General features: G+C 35.8%; 2 protein-coding genes and 2 long non-coding RNA genes across 5 annotated transcripts; 2 read left to right on the top strand and 2 right to left on the bottom strand.

Moving 5' to 3' along the window:
- Positions 1–1,931: 1,931 nt before the first annotated feature.
- On the top strand, positions 1,932–6,597 carry LOC103874916 (flap endonuclease GEN-like 2). 2 transcript variants are annotated; one of them, XM_018655259.2, is made up of 15 exons: positions 1,932–2,360; positions 2,392–2,464; positions 2,563–2,720; positions 2,879–2,940; positions 3,059–3,189; positions 3,283–3,334; positions 3,432–3,504; positions 3,606–3,679; positions 3,945–4,004; positions 4,102–4,252; positions 4,355–4,454; positions 4,824–4,906; positions 5,018–5,118; positions 5,345–5,481; positions 5,825–6,597. In XM_018655259.2, exons 2-15 carry the CDS (start codon positions 2,397–2,399, stop codon positions 6,414–6,416), a joined length of 1,842 nt encoding a protein of 613 aa, XP_018510775.1. In that variant the 5' UTR covers positions 1,932–2,360; positions 2,392–2,396; the 3' UTR covers positions 6,417–6,597. The 2 variants fall into 2 exon arrangements, with proteins under 2 accessions (XP_018510775.1, XP_009151607.1); XM_009153359.2 differs by having other exon boundaries at positions 1,941–2,720; positions 3,055–3,189.
- LOC108870105 lies at positions 5,196–5,938 on the bottom strand. Its single transcript, XR_001956536.2, has 2 exons — positions 5,768–5,938; positions 5,196–5,470 (listed from the first exon to the last, which is right to left on the bottom strand). It is a non-coding gene; the product is annotated as an uncharacterized LOC108870105 (long non-coding RNA).
- Positions 6,598–6,825: 228 nt separating the features above from the next.
- Positions 6,826–8,377, bottom strand: LOC103874931 (fasciclin-like arabinogalactan protein 2). The gene has a single exon (XM_009153371.3). It carries the CDS (start codon positions 8,203–8,205, stop codon positions 7,000–7,002), a length of 1,206 nt encoding a protein of 401 aa, XP_009151619.1. The 5' UTR covers positions 8,206–8,377; the 3' UTR covers positions 6,826–6,999.
- Positions 8,378–12,493: 4,116 nt separating this feature from the next.
- LOC117133560 lies at positions 12,494–14,169 on the top strand. The gene is made up of 2 exons (XR_004457439.1): positions 12,494–13,548; positions 13,628–14,169. It is a non-coding gene; the product is annotated as an uncharacterized LOC117133560 (long non-coding RNA).
- The last annotated feature ends 6,155 nt before the right edge of the window (positions 14,170–20,324 follow it).

Raw genomic sequence — 20,324 nt, 5'->3', positions numbered from 1 at the left:
ATCATATACATATAAACTCGACTATTCTTGTTTTCATGACTATTCATGTTCTCATGCATTCTCCTCTAATCCCACATCCTTTTACAAGAATAACTTGCAGCCCAAGCTCAGGAAAATCCAACCTAAGCAAGCACTCACTTCCACACAACGCCTATGAGTGGTATTGTTAAAGTTATATTTAAATAAATCAGAACTAGATCACGAAAGAAGCACAGCTTGAATATGTGCTGGTTGGAAAATATATCTCTAAAAAGTATGTGTCGATTAGAGGTGTCCTTGATTCGGTAAATAAAGCCTTCACTTGATATATGTAAAGATACAAACTCATTTTATTATCCAAATTATATTAATTTTGGTGCAACTATCACCTATATATTATTCTTACTTCATTAATAAATGGGAAACAACTTACGCTATTCATATTTTGCCTGAATAACTACAAAACAGACAAATATATTACTATCACTAACCAATACCAAATGGATCAACAAATCCTTTACAACTTATTAGACCCTGGCGCGTAGCGCCAGAATGCCCATAGTACGTATATATAGGTTGAGTTTAGTTGAACTAGAGTTTTCAAACTGATACGTGGTTTTTTTTTTTGTTTTCGGTTCTGTTTAGTTATGCGGTTAAAAGGATTACAAGCTTTTCAAAATTAATTTAATTACTGATTTGACTCGGTTCACAATTGGTTAACGATTGTTTCTTAAGTTCTCCTAAACTGAATTATACCAATCTTTAAAAATTTATTAAAATTTATGAGACAAAGGGTCTGATTGGTAATGACTGTACCTTTAAAAATTTTGCTGTAGAAAAAAATCTCTAGATTTTTTGTTGTGGCTTTAGATTTTGTGGCTTTAGAAGTTTATGAAAAGCTGCAGGTTATTTTAAGAGCTGTGATTTTGGATTTTTTATTAAACCTTGATTTCTGTGAATTTAGTGATATAGAAATAAATGTGATATGGACATCACTTACAACCACTACCAGTTACACTCAAAAAATCAAATTAATAAGATTTAGCCGAATAAAAAACGAATCTATACTATTATTTGCGAAGTAAGTTTTTGGAATGGAGTTCTCACGTTAAAAGTTAGAGTGGTTAATATCGTTTATACTCTTAATGAATAAAATGTATAACTAAATTAAAAAATAAAAACGAAATTATAATTTATTTGATTAGATAATTGATTAAAATTAATAATAGTAAGAATTATCCAAAATCTGAAAATATAATTTGAAAAGAGATAATTTATGTATATATTATATTGTTATCTGAAAAAGTCTTTTAGTAAAAAGTTAAAACATGAATTATATAACTAAATATTAATCAAATAAAATTCTTAATTATTTAATTAAAAGTAGAATATTGAATCAACCAAAATCTAAAAATATAATTTAAAAAAACGATAATTTCTATATATATATATATATTGTATTGTTATCTGAAAAAGTATTTTAGTAAGAAGTTAAAAACATAAATTGTATATTTAATCTATACTATTATTTGCGAAGTAAATTTTTGGAATCGAGCTCTCACGTTAAAAGTTAGAGTGGTTAATACCATTAATGAATAAATGTATAACTAAATTAAAAAACAAAAACAAAATTTTAATTTATTTGATTAGATAATTGATTAAAATTAATAATAGTAATAATTATTCAAAATCTGAAAATATAATTCTAAAAAGAGATAATTTATGTATATATTATATTGTTATCTGAAAAAGTCTTTTAGTAAAAACTTAAAAACATGAATTATATAACTAAATATTAATCAAATAAAATTCTTAATTATATAATTAAAAATAGAATATTGAATTAACCAAAATCTAAAAATATAATTAAAAAAAGAAGATGATTTATATATATATATATATTATTGTTATATGAAAAAGTATTTTAGTAAAAAGTTAAAAACATAAATTATATAATTAAATATTAATCAAATAATTTTTTTACTAAAATTATGAATATAATGTACAAAAAACTTTTCAAAAATTATGAAAATGTTTAAGTCCGCATCGCGGGCAAAACAGCTAGTTTGAATAAAAACCATAAACTTTCAGTTAATTTCACTAAGATTTTGAACAACTAAAGTAATCAGTAAACAGACCGTAGCTGTATATTCAGTAAATTTAAGAATAATTTAAAACCAAAATTACCTGTCTAACCGAAAATATGAACCAAACGGATCAGAGGAACCGATAGATAGCATAAAAGGTGGTTAAATCGTTTTGGGTATTGGGCCTCATTGGGATTTAAATTAAAAAATGTGGAACATTATATTCGAACGGGGTTCAAAATTGAGAAATTCAAATTATCTCCCATCTTCCCCCTTCCTGTCTCTCATTTCAATCTCAATCTCAATCTCAATCTCAAGGCTGAAGCTAAAATGGGGGTGAAGTATCTGTGGGAAGTAGTAGAGCCTTGCAAGAAGAGATATCCACTCGATCATCTTCAGTGAGTATTCTTGTTTCCTCTCAGAAAAATTTATGCTGTATAATTAAAGAAAAGACAAGGCCTTGACTTAGACGAGATCTCATCTCCGTCGTCCGCAGAAACAAGAGGGTATGCGTGGATCTCTCGTGTTGGATGGTGGAAATGCATAAAGTGAACCAGTCGTATTGCGCTACTAAAGAAAAAGTTTATCTCCGAGGGTTCTTTCATCGTCTTCGAGCCCTAATTGCCCTAAACTGCTCCATCATTCTAGTCTCAGGTATTTATCTATTTACGAAATTGCCATCAATTTCAACGAAATTGGGTTTTTTTTTAGGTAAAGTTTGTTCAGTAGTGATCAAATCAGTTCTGAGTTGTCAGTGCTTTGCTCTAAAGAATTGATTTTTTTTTGTTTATGTGTCTTGTAATTGATTGTAGATGGTTCAATTCCTGGAATCAAAGTACCAACGTACAGGCGTCGATTAAAAGCAAGATTCGAGGTACACTGCATGCTAACTAAATGAGGCACTAGTGTTCTTTTCATCCTTGCATTGCATCTCATGGTTAGTTCTCGGAGTTAGTTATTTTCACCGGTTAACACTTTATGGGTCTAGCCAGGTTGCTGACGATGGCGGCGTCGAACCTGGGAAACAGACTTCACTCAGAAGGAATAAGGGGTCTGAGTTCTCTTGCATGATAAAAGAGGCCAAAGTTATTGCTTCCACACTGGGGATACTCTGTTTAGACGGGTAATTCTTCAAGATTGACAATACTACTTTTTGGTTCGAGTGTTTTGCCAAGTTGTAAACATGGACACATGAAAGCATATCCTTCAATTGCAGGGTTGAGGAAGCTGAAGCACAATGTGCTCTGTTAAACTCTGAAAACTTATGTGTAAGATACATTTTGCCCTTTCTTGTTCGTCAATCTTCATGCTGTTAACTCATTACTCAAGTGATAAGTTTTCGTTTTCCTGATTATCGATCCATAGGACGCCTGTTTTAGCTCTGATTCAGATATTTTCCTTTTTGGGGCAAAGACTGTGTACCGAGAGATATGCCTTGGTGAGTGGAAAGAGACTCCTTAGCCGTCGTGATTTCTTTTACCATCCCTTTAGTTAATTGTTGTGGTTAGATATATAACTTAATCAATCTTCTTGAACTAGGTGAAGGAGGTTACGTTGTTTGCTATGAGATGGAAGACATCAAGAAAAAGCTTGGGCTTGGACGGAACTCATTGGTAACTTGACGAGTCTCTTTTAGTCATTAGCTTTACATACTTAACCGTGTTGGTTTGATCAGCAAAAGTATGACTGATGAATGCATACTTGCAAAAGGTGGCGTTTGATATTTTAACCTACAATGTTTTCTTTTTGTTAGACTAGAAAACGCAGCTACAGATTGTTGTATGTTGTTCCATATGTCAATGAACTTTGAGATGTTTGCTATGATGTTTCATCAGTTTAAAGGTTACTTACTCAGAAGTTTGTTCCATGAGGTTACAGATAGCTCTGGCGCTTCTGCTTGGCAGTGACTACTCTCAGGGAGTTCGTGGTATTCGTCAGGTTTGTTGTTAACTGAAGCTCTCGAACCATTATCTATAGGGGTTTTCATATTATTTGCAGACATTATTAAGGTTGAATTTCTTCTTCAAACAAACAGGAGAAAGCCTGCGAGATTGTTAGGTCTGTTGGAGAAAACGTTATCCTTGAAAAAGTTTCATCAGAAGGACTCGCTTTTGTCAAAAATAAGAGAAATTCAAAGAAGCAAATTAGGCCTAAAAAGGGGACCTTACCCTTGGTGGCTGTAAATGGTATTGTGATTTGACATGGTTCGCTTATGCAGTTAGTTGATTTTCCTAGATATATTTTGTTCGTCTCATAGAAGCTCTTTTCGTAATTACTACTTGGTTTAGGAAGTAGTCATGATCCAGAGGGACTGCAAGAGATCAAAGAGGTGATCGATGCGTTCATGAATCCCAAGTGCCACAATGCAGACTCTAATACAGTTTCCAGGTTAAACCTTATTTCCATTTCCTTGTAGTGATAGTTCTTCTCCTCAATATAACTATGCGTGGAGCTAGCAATAAGGGATCACCGATTTTGTTCTGAATTAAGTCATGTTACATGCATTGTTTGCAGTTTCTACAGATAAAGTATTAGTGTTGCTTGTTTGTGTCAAACTAGTTACTTAAAATTAACAAGAGAGCACAAAGGAAACTAAAGATGGAATCAAATGCTTCCACAAAGTGCCTGAAAGAAATCAAAATGATTTCAGACAATATACAAGCTTGGAACAGGAATATATGTTAATCCTGGAGATTAAATGAGCTTAGAAAAGGTTGAATATATATTTAGATATGAATTTCAGTACTGATTTTGCAGGGCTCTGGCTGAATTCACTTTCCAGCGCACCAAGCTACAGGAGATATGCCACCAGTTCTTTGAGTGGCCCTCTGAGAAAACAGGTATCACTTTTGAACTTCTTCTATTCCTTGTTGGTTTGCATTTGCAGTCATTGTGCAGAAACGATTGTCTAACCGACCTTCTTATTTTTCTCTATCTTTCTTTTCTTTTAGATGAATACATACTTCCTAAAATTGCTGAAAGAAATCTGAGAAGGTATGCTATTCTGCAATCAAGATCAACTGAGGTTGGCGTTAACCGTCCTCTCCACAAGGTGCCTTTTCTTTCTCTTACTGCACGTTATTTTCTATAGATCTTTGAAGTTAAAGCAACTACATAAGTTGTGCGAAATTGATACGTACGGTACATAAAAGTTTATGGATTGGTAAAGGAAGTTTTTGGCTCAGACATTAAAAGTCGATTGGCTTCACCTTACATAATTCAGTTGGAAATTAAACAAGAACATGTCTTAACTCTGGAACGAAAATATTCTTCTGCAGCTACAGGTGCCAGAGAAGTGCCCGGTGTCTGAAATCATTAAGACTCGCAAAGTACAGGGACGAGAATGTTTTGAAGTCTCATGGAATGATCTAGAAGGACTAGAGACGTCTATTGTTCCTGCAGATCTTGTAGAAAGGTAATGATAATGCTCAAAGTCAGACCTTCACCCATTTGTCGAAAGGATTCAAATAAAGTTGACATTTAGCTGTGGTTCAGTTTTGTTTGAATTAAAATAGTATGTCTGAAGTAAGCAGTTCTTCAGGTAAATTAGTCAGTTACTTGTTACTAAAAATGCCCTAGTTCAGCGATATTTGGTTAGCTTGGTTATAGAAACTTTCATATATCTACATATGCAGCCAAATGCTACTGTAACTTTGTCACATAGCACCCAAAACATTGTTCAGATTTTTTGGTTAGCTTACATTGAAGAACCTTCTAATATATGTTTTGCCAATTTATCCTTCTTTTTTTTATGTTAGGGCTTGTCCTGAGAAGATCATAGAGTTCAAGGAGAAAATGGAAGCAAAGAAGAAGAAGAAGAAGAAGCCGAAACAAAAACAACCTAAATCAAAAGAGAAGGAAACAAGTTCACCGAGTAAAGCTTCTTCACTTATCGAACTCAGCCTCCAACTCCAACAGATTGATCTTAGTTCAACATCTGACCTAGCTACAAGCACCATAGAAGAAGCAGAGCAAGAGAAAGAACAGCAAAAATCCAAGAAACATGATTACTTGCGTCTAATCGATTCACCTGCTAAAGAAAATTCCAGTATTGGTTGGTCGACCATTGGTAAATTCGGTGTTGGCTCGAGCTCTTATTCATTCTATCCAGAAACAGAAGTCATTGATCTGATAAGCCCTTGTCCTGAAGCTCGGTCACGGAACGTGTCAAGAAGTTATCAAGAACAGAAGTCTCAGGAGCAGAAGTGCCTTCATCACAAACTTGAGAATGTGATTGAGCTGAGTGATTCAGAGACAGATGATGATGATGATGATGATGGTGAACATTGCAGAAAAGCCAGAGAGCTTAGGATGTTCTTGCAAAATATTAGGAAAGACGTTATCCGCTGAGCCAAAAGTGGACGATGATCATTTATGATAAGTGACTATGCTATGTTATTATGTACGAATTGTTCCATTCCACATAATGTCTATGATTTATGAATTCTTTTTTTTTTTTTTAATTGTGTAGGTTTCATGAAAACTGTTAGTAAAACAGCTATTATTAATAAACAGATTCTCTTTGTTGGCAGTGATAGTTTTGCTGTTGAAATTTAAATCATGCTACTTGTTTAGTAGTTTCTACTTATAGGTTCTAACTATTGGTGATGCTTCTTTGCGTTAAAACTGGTAACTTTAAAGTAAACAAGAGAGCACAGAGGAAATTAAATATGGTATGAAATGCCTCAAGGGGATTTCTGATGAGATACAAGCTTAGAAGAAGAGAAATAACTGTTACCCCTGAAGATTACTGAACTTTAAAAAAAAATGTTATTTGATAAAAAAAAAAACAAAAACAAAAAATGTTGAATGTATATAATGAAATATGAAATAAGTGATTATGAATTTAATGATTGAACTCATTGTCCGACAAGAAAATCAATAAAGATCAAAAACAAGAAAATCAAGAAACAAGATTCCCAACAACAACACATCACATGAGCCAAACTCCGAAACAGAGCCCCACAATCGCCGTCACAATAATACTGGTTCGTGTAACTGGAACGGCGCCGTTTTTATCATCAGCAACCTCACCGTCATCGTCCGACGGAGCATCGGCACTGGGTCCATCAGCGTCTTCATCAGCCTCAGCATTCTTAGGCTTGTGCTTACTTGATTTAGGTGCTGGAGCAGACGCCTTAACGGCCTTATAGATCTCTCTCGGCAACAAAACTTTATCAATCTTGTAAATAATCAACGGCTCTTGGTCCTTTAACGTCCCCGTTAACTTCGCCGTCACAACGTCCGTCTCAAGCGTCACTTCCTCTCCGTCGTTCTGAACCGTGAAGTCAAACTTGTTGTTACCCTCAGTCGCCAACGTGTTAACGGCGCCGTTACCTGATCTAAGCATCTGCAACGACTGGTAAACGGGCATGCCGTGGTACAACACCAACGCCGTCTTGTTCGCAGCGGAGAGGGCTTTGAACTTCGGCGCGAATTTCCCGACGGCGCTGTCGGAAGGACAGAACACCGTCAAGCCTCCGTCGACGGTGTCTTGAAACGTCTTGTCGGCTCCGGTGGATTTCAACATGTCGGAGAAAGCTTTGCATCCTTGCTTTTCGAGAATGGAGGTGAGGATGAGATCGCTAGGGCTCGCGGTGGGGGCCTCTGCTTCCGGGGAGGTCAAGACTTGGCTGATGTGAAGGACGGAGATGTTGTAAGCCTTCTCGAAGATGGATTTGATGTAGCGAGCCGTGAGTTGACTGTCGTCGTCTTGGACACCGAAAGCAACTTTCCCGCCTTTGATGTCGGTGATGTTGACGTAGCCGGAAGTTCCCGTGGCGGATCCGGTGGACTGGAACATGGACGCGGTGGAGGTGGAGCCGTCTGTGATCTGGTGGAGCTTTTTGGCTCCGAAGTAATCTACGAGGACGTGGAGGGAGAGAATGTTGCGGATTGTGTAGAGTGAGTAGCCTTTGGAGAGGATTGAGTTCATTGCTGAGTTGTCAACGGCCAAGACGGTGATGGTTTGACGGCGGTTGATCTCGTCGGCGAGATGGGTGGCCGAGAGGTAGTGGTTGAAAGTGGAGAAGTCAGGGTCTTTGGCCAAGATTTTGGTTATGTTGTGGGCGTTTGAGAGAGACAAGAGTTGGAACATAATAATAATCAATGCGGCGGCTGCTCGCCGGAGATAAGCCATTTTGGGAGTGTCGGCGGCTAGGTGATTAGTGGACTTGTGCGGTAGCAATGAAGAAGAAAGAAATGCTATAATTATAAGAGATATGATTAATAATAATAAGAATCAAAGCTGTCTCGAATATTTTACAGCGCAGAAGCAGGTAAGAGGGGCCACATGCCCACATAAGTTTGTGTCTGAAAGTAACATGGGGTGTCCGATTTATATATTTATATGTACGCAACAAACCGACACTTTTTTTCTTCTTCTTCTTTTTCATCAACTTCACCGACAGTTATTTTCACAATCCTTCTAGACATTCTCGTCCATGTACTTTCCGAGTCTATGATTTCAGACACCGGTCACTTTTCTGGCACCGGCTGCAGAAGAATGTACTTTTGTAAGGGAAAGTCGGTTACTACAAATGCTCCCGGTTCAGCCATATTAATTTGGTTGGCTTGACTTACTACTTATGCAGCCTAATGCTACTCTTTATTTGTCACATTGTACCAAAACAAGGTTCAGAATTGTTGGTTTGTGTACATTTGAAGAACGGGTCTACGAACATTTCGCCAGTTTATCCATAAATGAACGCAAAAAGAAAAGAAGAAACCAAAACAAAAAAAACAAGGTAAATCAAAAGAGAAGGAAACAAGTTCAATAACCAAATAGTTTTCTCTTATTATCCAACTTAACCTCAAACTCCAGCACACTTATCTCAGTGTAACTGTAAAGCCCCGATCGTCCATGGTTAATGGACCACCCACGCCCGCTCTTTTGGTCTGTGGGTCCCATCCTGTCTGACGGGCAGTGCATTAATTTTCCACGGCCCGAAAGTCTTGTTTACTGACCATGCAATCACCTCCGACCATTCTCCATGCTTTAGTCTCACTCGCACGCTATTGCGAATCACTTCCCGATAGGCTACCCATCATTCCTCTACTCCAACTCAAGCACGCTTAACTCTGGAATTATTTATGGATGTGCTCCAGAAAAGGTAAGTCAACTTTGGTGACATAGGTAACCAAATCAATTCTCTTAAGTATTTTCTATATATCACAAACCGGAATGTTACAATAACCTTTGTAGTAGATATAAGCTCCATAGAAGAAGCGAGCAAGAGAAGGAACAACAAAACTCTAAGAAACATGATTACTTGTGTCTAATCAATTCGTCTGCTACAGAAACTTCAAATAGTGACTGGTTGTTTGGCCAACCATGGCTAGATTTTGTGTTTGAAGAGTTCTTATTCATTGTATCTAGAAACATAAGTCACTTATTTGATAATCCCTAGCCCTCAAGCTCGTAGTTATCAAGAGCAGAAGTGTCATGACCACAAGCTTGAGAATGTGTTGAGCTGAGTGATTCAAAGATAGATTATAATGAGGCCCGACTCAAAATATTTTTGGGCCTTGTACATAATCAATCTTTTATACCATATATAAAGTTTTAAGTTTATCATTTTTGTAAATTGTAGACTTTTTTAACAAAAAAACAGAAATTAAGGACCCCAAAATATAAAGAAAAACTAAAGAAAAAAATGAGACCATGTACAAAAACACACGTGTAAAGCCGACACTAATTATTATGTACAAATTACAGAAAGCTAAAAATGCTTATAGGATGTTTCTTGAATATATTAGGAACGACTTAATCCCTCTGAGCCAAAAGTGGACGATGATCATTTATGATAACTATGCAATATATTATGTATGAATAGTTACCTTCCACATAATGTTTATAAGAATGTGAGGGACTTTCACAGAAAACATCAAGAGTCAAACTCTTTAACCAGGTAAATTTTGTTTTGTTTATTGTTGAATGGTGGGTCTTCAGCTTGTTTTGCGAGTTAGATCAGAAAAATGAAGTCCATTATCAACAGGAGGCCCATCGCCGAATCAACCCTGGTAGAAAAGACACCTCCCTACACAAGGATGAGCAATGTAGCAGTAAGATATCAGTAATATGTGTCTACCGCCGAGCATAGCTTGCGCCAACAACTTCGAGCAATAAGTATAATGATGATTGTCGGAACAAATTCCTGACACAATCACTACAAAAGCAAGGAAAGAAAGGAGGGACTCCATAAATACGTATTGAATAAAAAAGAAAAAGGGGGAGATTTAGAGAGAGTCACTATGCGCTCTTAAACAGTTAAACACTCAATAAACAGAATCTTTGCCCCTAGTCTCTCTTATTATTGATAAACTAGATTTCCGGTTTTAGATTTCAACATTTATGTTTAGAAACTTTTTGATATGCAAGGCATATACCTTTTCAAACCTTTTGCAGTCTCAAAGATGATCTTTTTTCTAGTGTGCAATGGAATATAAGATAACTTAGATTAGGTTCAGTCTTGTAGCTCATCATCAACTACAGTTTGATGCTTGAAGTAGAAATATATAACATGCCTTCTGCATTATAATAAGTATATGGTACTTGCTAAAACATTTTTATCTAGATTAGTTATATATATATATATATGCACATGTATTTTTTTTAAATCAAATCGTCTTTTCTCTTTCGCAGGCCATATATAACAGATAGTTGTTAAACCTCATATAAAATACATATCCTCAATATAGAAAACGGGTCTTTACTGTTTTCGTGGTTTAGGTAAGTTGATCTATGCGGAACGAGAACAGTTTCAGGAAGCTGAGGCAGTACATCTTTAGAGTGAACTAGAGCTAATGATCGCTTTGTATGAAATGTTCGTAACTCTGCAACAATGGATTTTCACGTAACTGATATATTTCACATATCATTTGTATTATGCAGGTCACCAAGTCGTTTGAATATGAAGCAGCTATACAAATACAATCGATCAATAAGGAAGGTGGATGAAGATTGTTAGTATCTTACGCAGTACCGTGCTTACATGAGAAAATAAGAAGGATTGGCCTAGGGCATCTTTTAAAAAATACAAAACACTAAAGGCATTTCTTATAATTAGTTTCATGTAATGAGATTCTATAGAAACATGTAGCTTCATGAGTTAAACAAAAAATGAGACTACAAAAAAACAGATATTTTAAAGAAACTTAATAAAATATGAAAACATTTGTTAATTATTTAAAAGTTGTATAAACCAGCTATTGTCATTTTTAGCATGGATGACAGTAGCATTCCTTCCTTCCTGCACTTTTATATGGGAAACATTTTCCAGAACATCTTTTCGGATTTGTTTCTGCAACGCAATACTGAGTGCATACTTCATCACCAGAATTACGATCCAAACAGACTTCAGTTGGCGCACTCTTGGCTTTAACATACTTACTTTTCACCTGAGCTTCTCCTGAACATAATGGAGTCAATGAAGAATCAGTAAAATCCCTTTAATTAATAAACTTTTTTTTAACTCCTTCAATTAATAAACATAATTTAGTTTCAATTAGGTTTCACAAGAAAGAAACATTATCTTATTCATAAATCATATAACATTTTGACTTTTTGTTTATATGTTAGTTTTTGTGTGTTTTAAGTGAAAAACAAATAGATGAAATTTGTTTGCGGAAATAAGTTTGTAACGAAAACTGCAAATGCAAAAAAAAAAAAAAGGTTCGTGTTAGCATTTCTATCACTACTCCATAATTTATTCCATAAGTGGAGAGAAAAATGAAGTATGAACAAATAATAAAAATTAATTCTATTTATAGAGTAATCTTTTATTTTTTGTTCATTCTCTATTTTTTAATTATGAAATAGGGATGGAAATGCCCTAAGTTATAGTCGCTAAATGAGTTTTGTTTAAAGTTCTTAACGTTATGTGGTTCATTTGAAAAAAAAAGAAGCGAAGCATAATTTAATATTTCTTCTGTTTGCTTTTAATTGATGTTTAAGTTTATTTTTCTATAGTACTCCATCCGTTTCATAAAGAGTATCACTTAGACATTTTTCATAGATATTAAAAAACTGATTGAAATACATTTATGTTTTCATTAATATCATCTATTTAACCAATAAAATTTTAGATAAATACATTTATTTATAAATCAATGCATTTTATAATTAATGTTAAGTTAAAAATAAGTATAAATTGCATTGAAATTGTAAAATGACATTTTTTATGTAATAAGAAAAAAAAATGCTAAAGTGACATTTAATATGAATAGAGGGAATATAATATAAAATATTTTGTGACCATTTATTTCCTGAATTTTTTATTGCCAGATAATCAATTATGTTTTAGTGTAGGAAAAGAAAATAATAGGAAAAAAAATCAGCATTTTGAAAAATATAAAAAGGATTGAAAAAAAAGAAACAAACAACAAATAAAGCTTTTGTGAGATTTATTTGTCAAAATATGTATTACCTGTCAAAACCAACGAGAAAATCATTAAAAGAGAGATGAAAGCGACGACATTTCCACATTTCGCCATCTTTATTTTTCTCGCCATGTTTATTTTTCTTCTTTATTATTCTCTTTTTTTTCTTCTTATGGAATATTTATGTTGTATCCACTCATCTAATTGTTAATTATATATACGGATTTTAAGTTTTCTAAAAAAAGAAGATGAAACGTAAATTTTTGTCCGTAAAAAAGGGTGGTCAATGAACCACATAATTTTCGGTCTAGTTTGACATGTTCAGATAACCCCTAATATAGGTTATGTTTCTAAAAAAAGGAAAATACTAGCTTCGATTGACTCGATGACCTCATGAAAATTCAAATAATTGGCTGTCTAAGTGTCTGTCTATCTTGAATCATCTAGCAGATGGTTAATTTCTGGATGCCAATGTTTTATTATGCATAAATGTCGCCTTAAGAATATGAAGATGTTGTGGTCTGGGATATATACCTAAGCACTCTGAGGTTAAAGTATTTGGCAAGCAATAACCCTCCTAAATTCAAAAGGTGGATTAGGTTAATTTAACTCTTTAACGAGCAAAGCTTTAGAGATATTTAGGTGGATATACTCCATGGAAGCCCATATTAGAGAAGCATGCATGAAATGACTTAAGAAGCCCGGGTTATACCATTTATGCCTGGAGAAGACGAAATTACCCCCGTGTGATGATGAAAAAAAGCAGGTACGTACACTGCCGTTGCAGAGGGAAGAAAAGCGTTGCAGGTGTGTAGGGTGGCGTTCGAGGTCATAGGTAGACAGTTGGCTTACTTCTCCTCCACTCGTTTGCTCCGGGTATTGAGACGAAAAGATGGACGCTATGTCCAAGATCTCATCGGTAAAGGGAAAGGATATTTTGAAAATTTTTATGTACTTGTTAAAAGGTAAACAAGAAAATAAATAACATAAGATAGCAGTTCAACTTTCTTTTGTGGGAGAAGAAAGTCTAGAACGAGAACTGTGATAGAGAGTGAAGAAGAAAGAAGAGAACTCCGGTGACTGTACTCGTTTCAGGTTCAAAGTACATTTCTTACTTGAAAAAAGGTTTGAAAGGCATAATGTTTTATTCAGTTCTCTTAAGCTAAATCATTTTTTTGTAGGAAAGAAATGGGTCAGCTTGTAAAACTAGTTACATGAGTATGGGGGAGACATGGCCAAGGAGTTTGGAAGTTCGATGTTGATCATACTGAGGTAAAATACGATGTAGCTGTGAGAGAGAACGAAAGCTACGTTCCACTGCTGGAAATGGTGAAGGGAAAGTTTCAGCTAAGAAAAAGACTTTTAACATCAGAACTTTTAACCGGTAAATATTTAACTATCGCTGTTGAAGGGATAATTAAAGACTTGTAGGGCATGCAGCAGGTGTGGCGGGAGAAACCATAACCACACAACATGCAAGATGCCCATATAATAAGGACATATCCAGACGTTGGGGAGGTGCAATGGAAGAAAGCGCTAATCTTTTGAAGGTCTGATCTGGGGTGACCCCTTTTGTATTTTGTTAAACACTAAAGTTCCCCAAAGCAGCACCACATTGAGAACCGTATATGTCTTTTGTGGTATCTGATTATTATTGTCCCCAACTTTGATGTAAGATTCTATGTTAAACTTATTATGTGTTAAACTTATTATTATCCGTTAATTCGTATCTTTACAGGGTAGGAAGCCTAATGTGATCTAGAATATTAAGATTTAAATAACAAGGTTAGTTAAATATGAAGATCTTTGAAGCTCTGTACAAGATTGTGTTATCAAAGTTCATTGTTATTAGCTAACCCGAGCTTCACTAATCTATATTATATGCATAGACAGTTAAGGTGTATGGTTAGTTTACTAAATAGATGTTTGTAGATTTTTACCAGATTGTTGAAATCAGAAACTGAACAGATTTAGAATATCGTCCACATCGATACTTATAGGATATAATTAGTACTAATGGTGTGAAAGAAAATTGTGGTGAAACTAAAAATTGAGAGCGATGAAGAGGTAAATAATTGATAATCTTGACCGATAAATTGTAAATTATCCTTAAATAGTTTTCGTGACTGCCAACAGAAATCAAGTTGTACGAGGGATCTAGAGAGAAAATTGATATTTCTTGATTAGGAGCTACTGAGGTCGTTGAAGAATATTACAACCAGCTGTTTGGCAGCCTTTGGGAGGATATGCGTCGTGATGCATTTTAAACCTGGTAACCCGCATTTGGTGTGCACCTCAATGAGGAGCTCAAACATTACAGCAGCATCACCAGCATTAACGATCTGAGGTACACCTTTCGCTCGGTTCAAGCTAAATGGCTTCAGCGATCCTACAAACTCTGTGCCATTGGCAGCTTTGACGATGTAGGGCATGAGAGCAGCAATAGGATTAAGATCCTTCTTCATTAAACTCTCGCTCTTAAATGCAACATTGGAGTCAAGTATGACCACAGACGTGACTTTCGTGTCGACAAAAACACCAACCCAATGCTGCTTATCAATACAAAATGGAAAGTATATTTTCTCTCGAAGTCAAAGATAGACACCAGCAAACTTCAACTTAGGACGGTCTTTCACGGCGGTCTTGACAACGCGAAAATGCTGCATCACCATATATGCATGGAATGTGGTATCGAAGATTTGGACCCTGGAATCATCATCAGGAAGCTCACGAGCAAGGAAGAGCATTAGCGCATCCATAACCTAACAAAAATTAATGTTAAACAAGGGTTGAAAAAAAAATGCTGAGAAATAAAAGAACAACAATTACCTTAGGGGATATATGTTGAGGCCTAAGCGCAATATCGGAGAACTCAGTTGGGGTAATTGTGTGAGTAGGCGAAATATCTATTAACCTATACGGAAACCTTTAGCGTTTAAATATAAAGTTAGACTGAAATCACTGAAAATAAATGGATAACGTACGTTTTTTTTGTCTAAGCTCTTCCTGGAGGTCCGAGAAAAGTTGACCAATATTGGGGTTGATGTTGTACCCTAAGCCAATTTTCAGATCATAATGGAAGTCGTTCAGTACAATAGGCTTGTTCTGGGGCCTTTTACTCTTCCGTGGCTCAACTAGTCCACCGTCACCATTGTCTTCGTGCATGACGAAGTTGACATGTTTGACATTCACAAGAACTTCAGTAACTTCTTTATGCAATAGTCCGAGTGAGAAAGACGGAATTCCGAGAAGATTATAAGGTATATGCATCTTTTAATAGTATGGTCCCAAACAATACGTTATCAACAAGAAAGATAGGAGGGAGATAAGATAAAATTTCATTAAACGAAAACATGTTTAGAAACATACCTCTGTGTCTAATTGATCTGACACTGGATTCGGATGATCCCCATTGTTGTGTGGGTCAGTGTGTCCAGCAGACTTCTCCTGACTCCGGGATAATGAATGACATGATTAGCGGGTAATAAAACTCTTAACACTTACATTGATGTTTATATGCTACGAAATGCAATACACGATAATATACTACAGAACCGATGCAAAACCTGAGTGATTGGATTAGATGGAAATGCGACTGGGGCGTCCAAATTAATCTACGCCTTTGATTGTGGCTTACCATTTGCTTCAAACGCGCTTACAGCCAGAACAGAGGCATCAGCTGGCTTGTCCTATATGATTGGTACAAACAGTAGTATTATCAGTTAACCATTGTATTAAATGGGATTAATATACTTAACAGTTATATTACTAGCTCATTTACCAGGAGAGAATCATGTGAAGCCAGGTTTTGTACGTCTTGGTTGCCAGTCTTCTTCTCCGGCATAGACACATGAGATCCAGAAGCTTCAGCTCCAGTATCTTGCATTGATGTCAGAAAATAAAGGTTAATTTGCAAGGAAAATTGATAATATAACGGCTACATCAATAATTGGTTGATAAAGATACCTTACGCGGTGAAGAACCTAAGTTAAGATCATCAAGCACACCATCAATGATATCGCGGGCCGGTGAAGTCCAATTTGCTTGGGCATTGCTCGAAACCAGAGGAGGAGATCTACCACCAGAACTGGGAGAGTTTTCGTTATGGCCGATCATGGTCCTCTTTTTCAGACGCGGACGAAGCACTGCCTTTGGCAACATGATCCATTAACGATTGGATTATTGCGCCTTGAATTTTCAACAAACTGGCCGACAAGGAAACATCCAGACTTTTCTGCAACTCCAAAAGCCCGTGATGGACAGACAACTGCACAGAGGAAGCTACACGCCCCTCTATACCACCAATGTAATCTTTCATCAGCGTACAAATATGATTAGCAAGCCCTGGCGGATGAGGTAACTCAGACGAGTCACACTCTGTGAATTCAGACATGTGCTCTTTCTCCAGCTTATCTTTCGTTTCTTTATCCTTGTTTTTTTCTCCAGCTTTAATCTTGCTAGGTCAACCGAGGTTAAGCCACCAACAAACATCTCTTTCTTAAACGCAAAGCATTCAACAATTAATCAGACCATATCATCTACCAACGCGTCCTCTAACTCATCATCATATGAAAAATCAACAGTTTGAGCCCAATTCTCTTTCAGATCATCGAGTATTGATTTCACTTCTACCTGAAAAAGTTAGCATCCAAATTATTCATATGGGGTTAATGACTATAATGTGTAATATTATTACTTGGAACTGTTAGAATAAAGGTTAGCGGAAATTAAAAAACTTATATTTTAACAAAAAAAGGATAATGGTTTATCTCACCCTGCATTCACGGTCAACTTTCCTAGCATTCGCAGGGATGACTTCAAATTTTCCTCCAAAGGTGGTTTCTATTTTACAGAATCGTTGTCCTCGCCATCGTTCAGCCCAATTTCTTCCATGTCACAATCGCTATCTGAGTCGACAAGGACTACGAGCTCGTTAAGTGTAACCTCCTATTTCAACATCGGGACAGCAGCAACCAACACTTGCTGAATAGAATCAACTTGTCCTTTAAGCGCAACTGATGACTGAGCCAGAGACACTTCGTCTTTACTAATAATGTTGGTCACCAAGAAATGAAAGGAAACGCGACCCCAAGGATAAGAGTAAAGTGCTCAGGTACTCTTAATGAGGCAAAAAGTGAGCCGGCGTACTCTCACGTGATCTGTCATACTCTTATCCATTCACATACTCTTGGAGAGAGTGGTTGATTACGAAAGTACCCCTCACTGATTTAATGAATAAATTAATATTAATCGAATCATTCTCTATTCTTCTCTCTCCTCCTCGCCGCTCGATTCCGACTAATCCATAATCCAGGGCTCGGTCATCGTCGAATCGTCTCGTCGATTCATCTTCTCGACTCCTCCCTCCTTGTTCTTCCTCGCTATCATCGAATTGCGATCTTGGATGCTGGATCATTGAGCTATTAATTCAGTTTTACATGGTATGTATCTCAAATCGTCGTTAAGACCGATGTATAGAATCGATAGAATCCACCATAGACGAACTCATTAGATAGAAGATTTCGTATTTGTGTATGAACTAATGGAGGATCGGAAAGTTTGAATGGTCTGTTTATTAGGGAATTCGATAATCAACAGCTGTATAATTGAATGGAGACTCGGGAATCAAAGCTGATTACAATTTGGTTTTGAATTGAAGTATTCTTATTCATTTGGTTTTCATGAACTAGTCGAGGATCGGAAAGGAATGGATGAATGATTGAATGAATACTCTGAAATATATTCATATTCTTATTCATAGGATTCATAGACGTTCACGAGTTCACTGATTACTTAATTGATTACTGACACCGTTTTGTGACATGGTATAACTAAGTATAACTTTAATGCTATAACTGAGTAACCAAGTGTAACTTTAAGGTTAATTTTTTTTATTGCAGATAATGTGTTCTTGTTCGACGAACATACACTTTGATTATGATGGACGTTATTCGAAGGATGGAGATGATTATGAATGGATTCCAACCGATGCTCGTTTGTATGATATATCCTTTAAGACATCATTGTTGGAGGAGATCACTTATTCGTTGTTGAAGGAGAGGATATGCAGGAAGATGGGAATAAATCCATTTGCGAAGATGCTCAATTTGGGTTACATTTCATTGGTAGTGGAACCTAAGAGGCAATCATATATTTTGGATAATGAAGATGTGTATGTTTATCTAACATCAGTGGATAGAGAGCAAAGAAGAAGTATTTTGCATGTGGAGGACATCGAAGAATTGCAAATAGTTCGAATAACCGAGCAACTGTCAAGAGTTGGAGAGAGCTCTTGTAGTAGGAACTATTGTGAGCGTGAGAGTGGATATGGAGAAGAAGAGAATGTAGGCACTGGTTTGGAACACGGTGAACATCCCCACAAGAAACAGAAGAAGAGTAGGTTGTAATCCTTTCGTTTCAGTTTTGATGTGGATCGGGCTGTAAGCCTTTCACTTTCAGTTTTGGTGTTTTTATCGCATGGGATCGTTGTGAGCCGAAATAAAATAATTTATATTTGTGTGTTGATGAGTAAAGTGAAAGTAGTTTTCTTTACTGGTATAACTACGATAGGTAAACTTAGTAAGACTATGAGCAGGGGAGGTGTTGAATATTTTATTCAATAGTTGAATGATCACAATGGAAGTGGTGAATATGGGTGTTGAAATGAGGTGGATTCATTTGTGTTGAAAGTTTTCACCCATGTTGAAAAATGATTATGGTGGGGACACACACCACATGTTATATTCTTAGTTGTTGTTAAGGTTTTTTGCATATATTGTTTTCACGATATATGTTTTTGTGTTTATTTTATGCTATTTTTTGATATTTTTACACAAATTTTTATTATTTTAAATTATCTATAAATGGAGACTAATTTTGTTTAATTTGGATATATAAACAAAATAATTATTAATTATTAAAATAGAGTGTTGAATTTTATTCAACAAAACCATTGAATCTTAAAACCATTGTACATATATTGAATAAAGTGGAGCAAAACTTCAAAATGAGGATTTGAGGGTTGATCACTCCAACCACGAAACCTCAAAAAAAAAACGAATCTTTATTATTTATTTACATTATGTGTGAGCTTTGTAAATTCTTAACTTTTTAATTTTATAAGTCATGGAAGTAGCAAGACTATAATATATTATTTATTATTAATGTTATGTTGGTTATTATTTAATCGGAATTATTAAAATTCCATCTCGTCGGTTGGTAGCAATCATATGGGAAATATATTGTGTTATCATAGCTTTATCACTAAAACCAACCTCGTTAGATTTGATAACTCTCTATGGCACCAAATCAAGTTTATGTGTATGCGATCGTATGAGAAATGAACATAGGAAACACAATTGCATTGGTATAACCATAAAATCACCAATTTAAGTCGAGTATAACTAAGATTAATGGAAATAATAAAAAAAGTACAACTTTGATGTGTTCTGTGAAACTTAGTACTTGGTGAAACTTTGACCACGAAAAACTCTGATATTTCTTTTCCCGCCCAACTTTTTGAATTTCTAATTTCTCTCTTCCCAATTTGCTAAACCCCAAAATCGTATAAAAGACCTTTTTTTAGGTTTTCCCCATATCTATCTCCAACTTCCTCTCTCTTCTGCTTGGCTCCTCTCTCTCTCTCTCTCAACTAACTTTTCCGTCAGATAATGTCGTCCAACCCAATAACGGCCGCTTCATCGTCCACGACCGGAGATATTACCGGTGGTCGGAGACGAGTAAAAACTGCGGGAATACCTACTAAATGTTCGTGCGGAGCGAGAATCGTCGAGTTAATATCCAAATCGACGCCAAATCCACACCGCCGGTATTATTGGTGTCACCATGCGGCTTCACTTAGGGTATTATCGGTCTCTC

The sequence above is a fragment of the Brassica rapa genome, chromosome A01 (assembly GCF_000309985.2).
Source record: "Brassica rapa cultivar Chiifu-401-42 chromosome A01, CAAS_Brap_v3.01, whole genome shotgun sequence".
Taxonomy (NCBI): Eukaryota; Viridiplantae; Streptophyta; class Magnoliopsida; order Brassicales; family Brassicaceae; genus Brassica; species Brassica rapa.
Note: the sequence above shows the minus strand (reverse complement) of the source record. Positions and strands in the feature narration are given on the sequence as shown.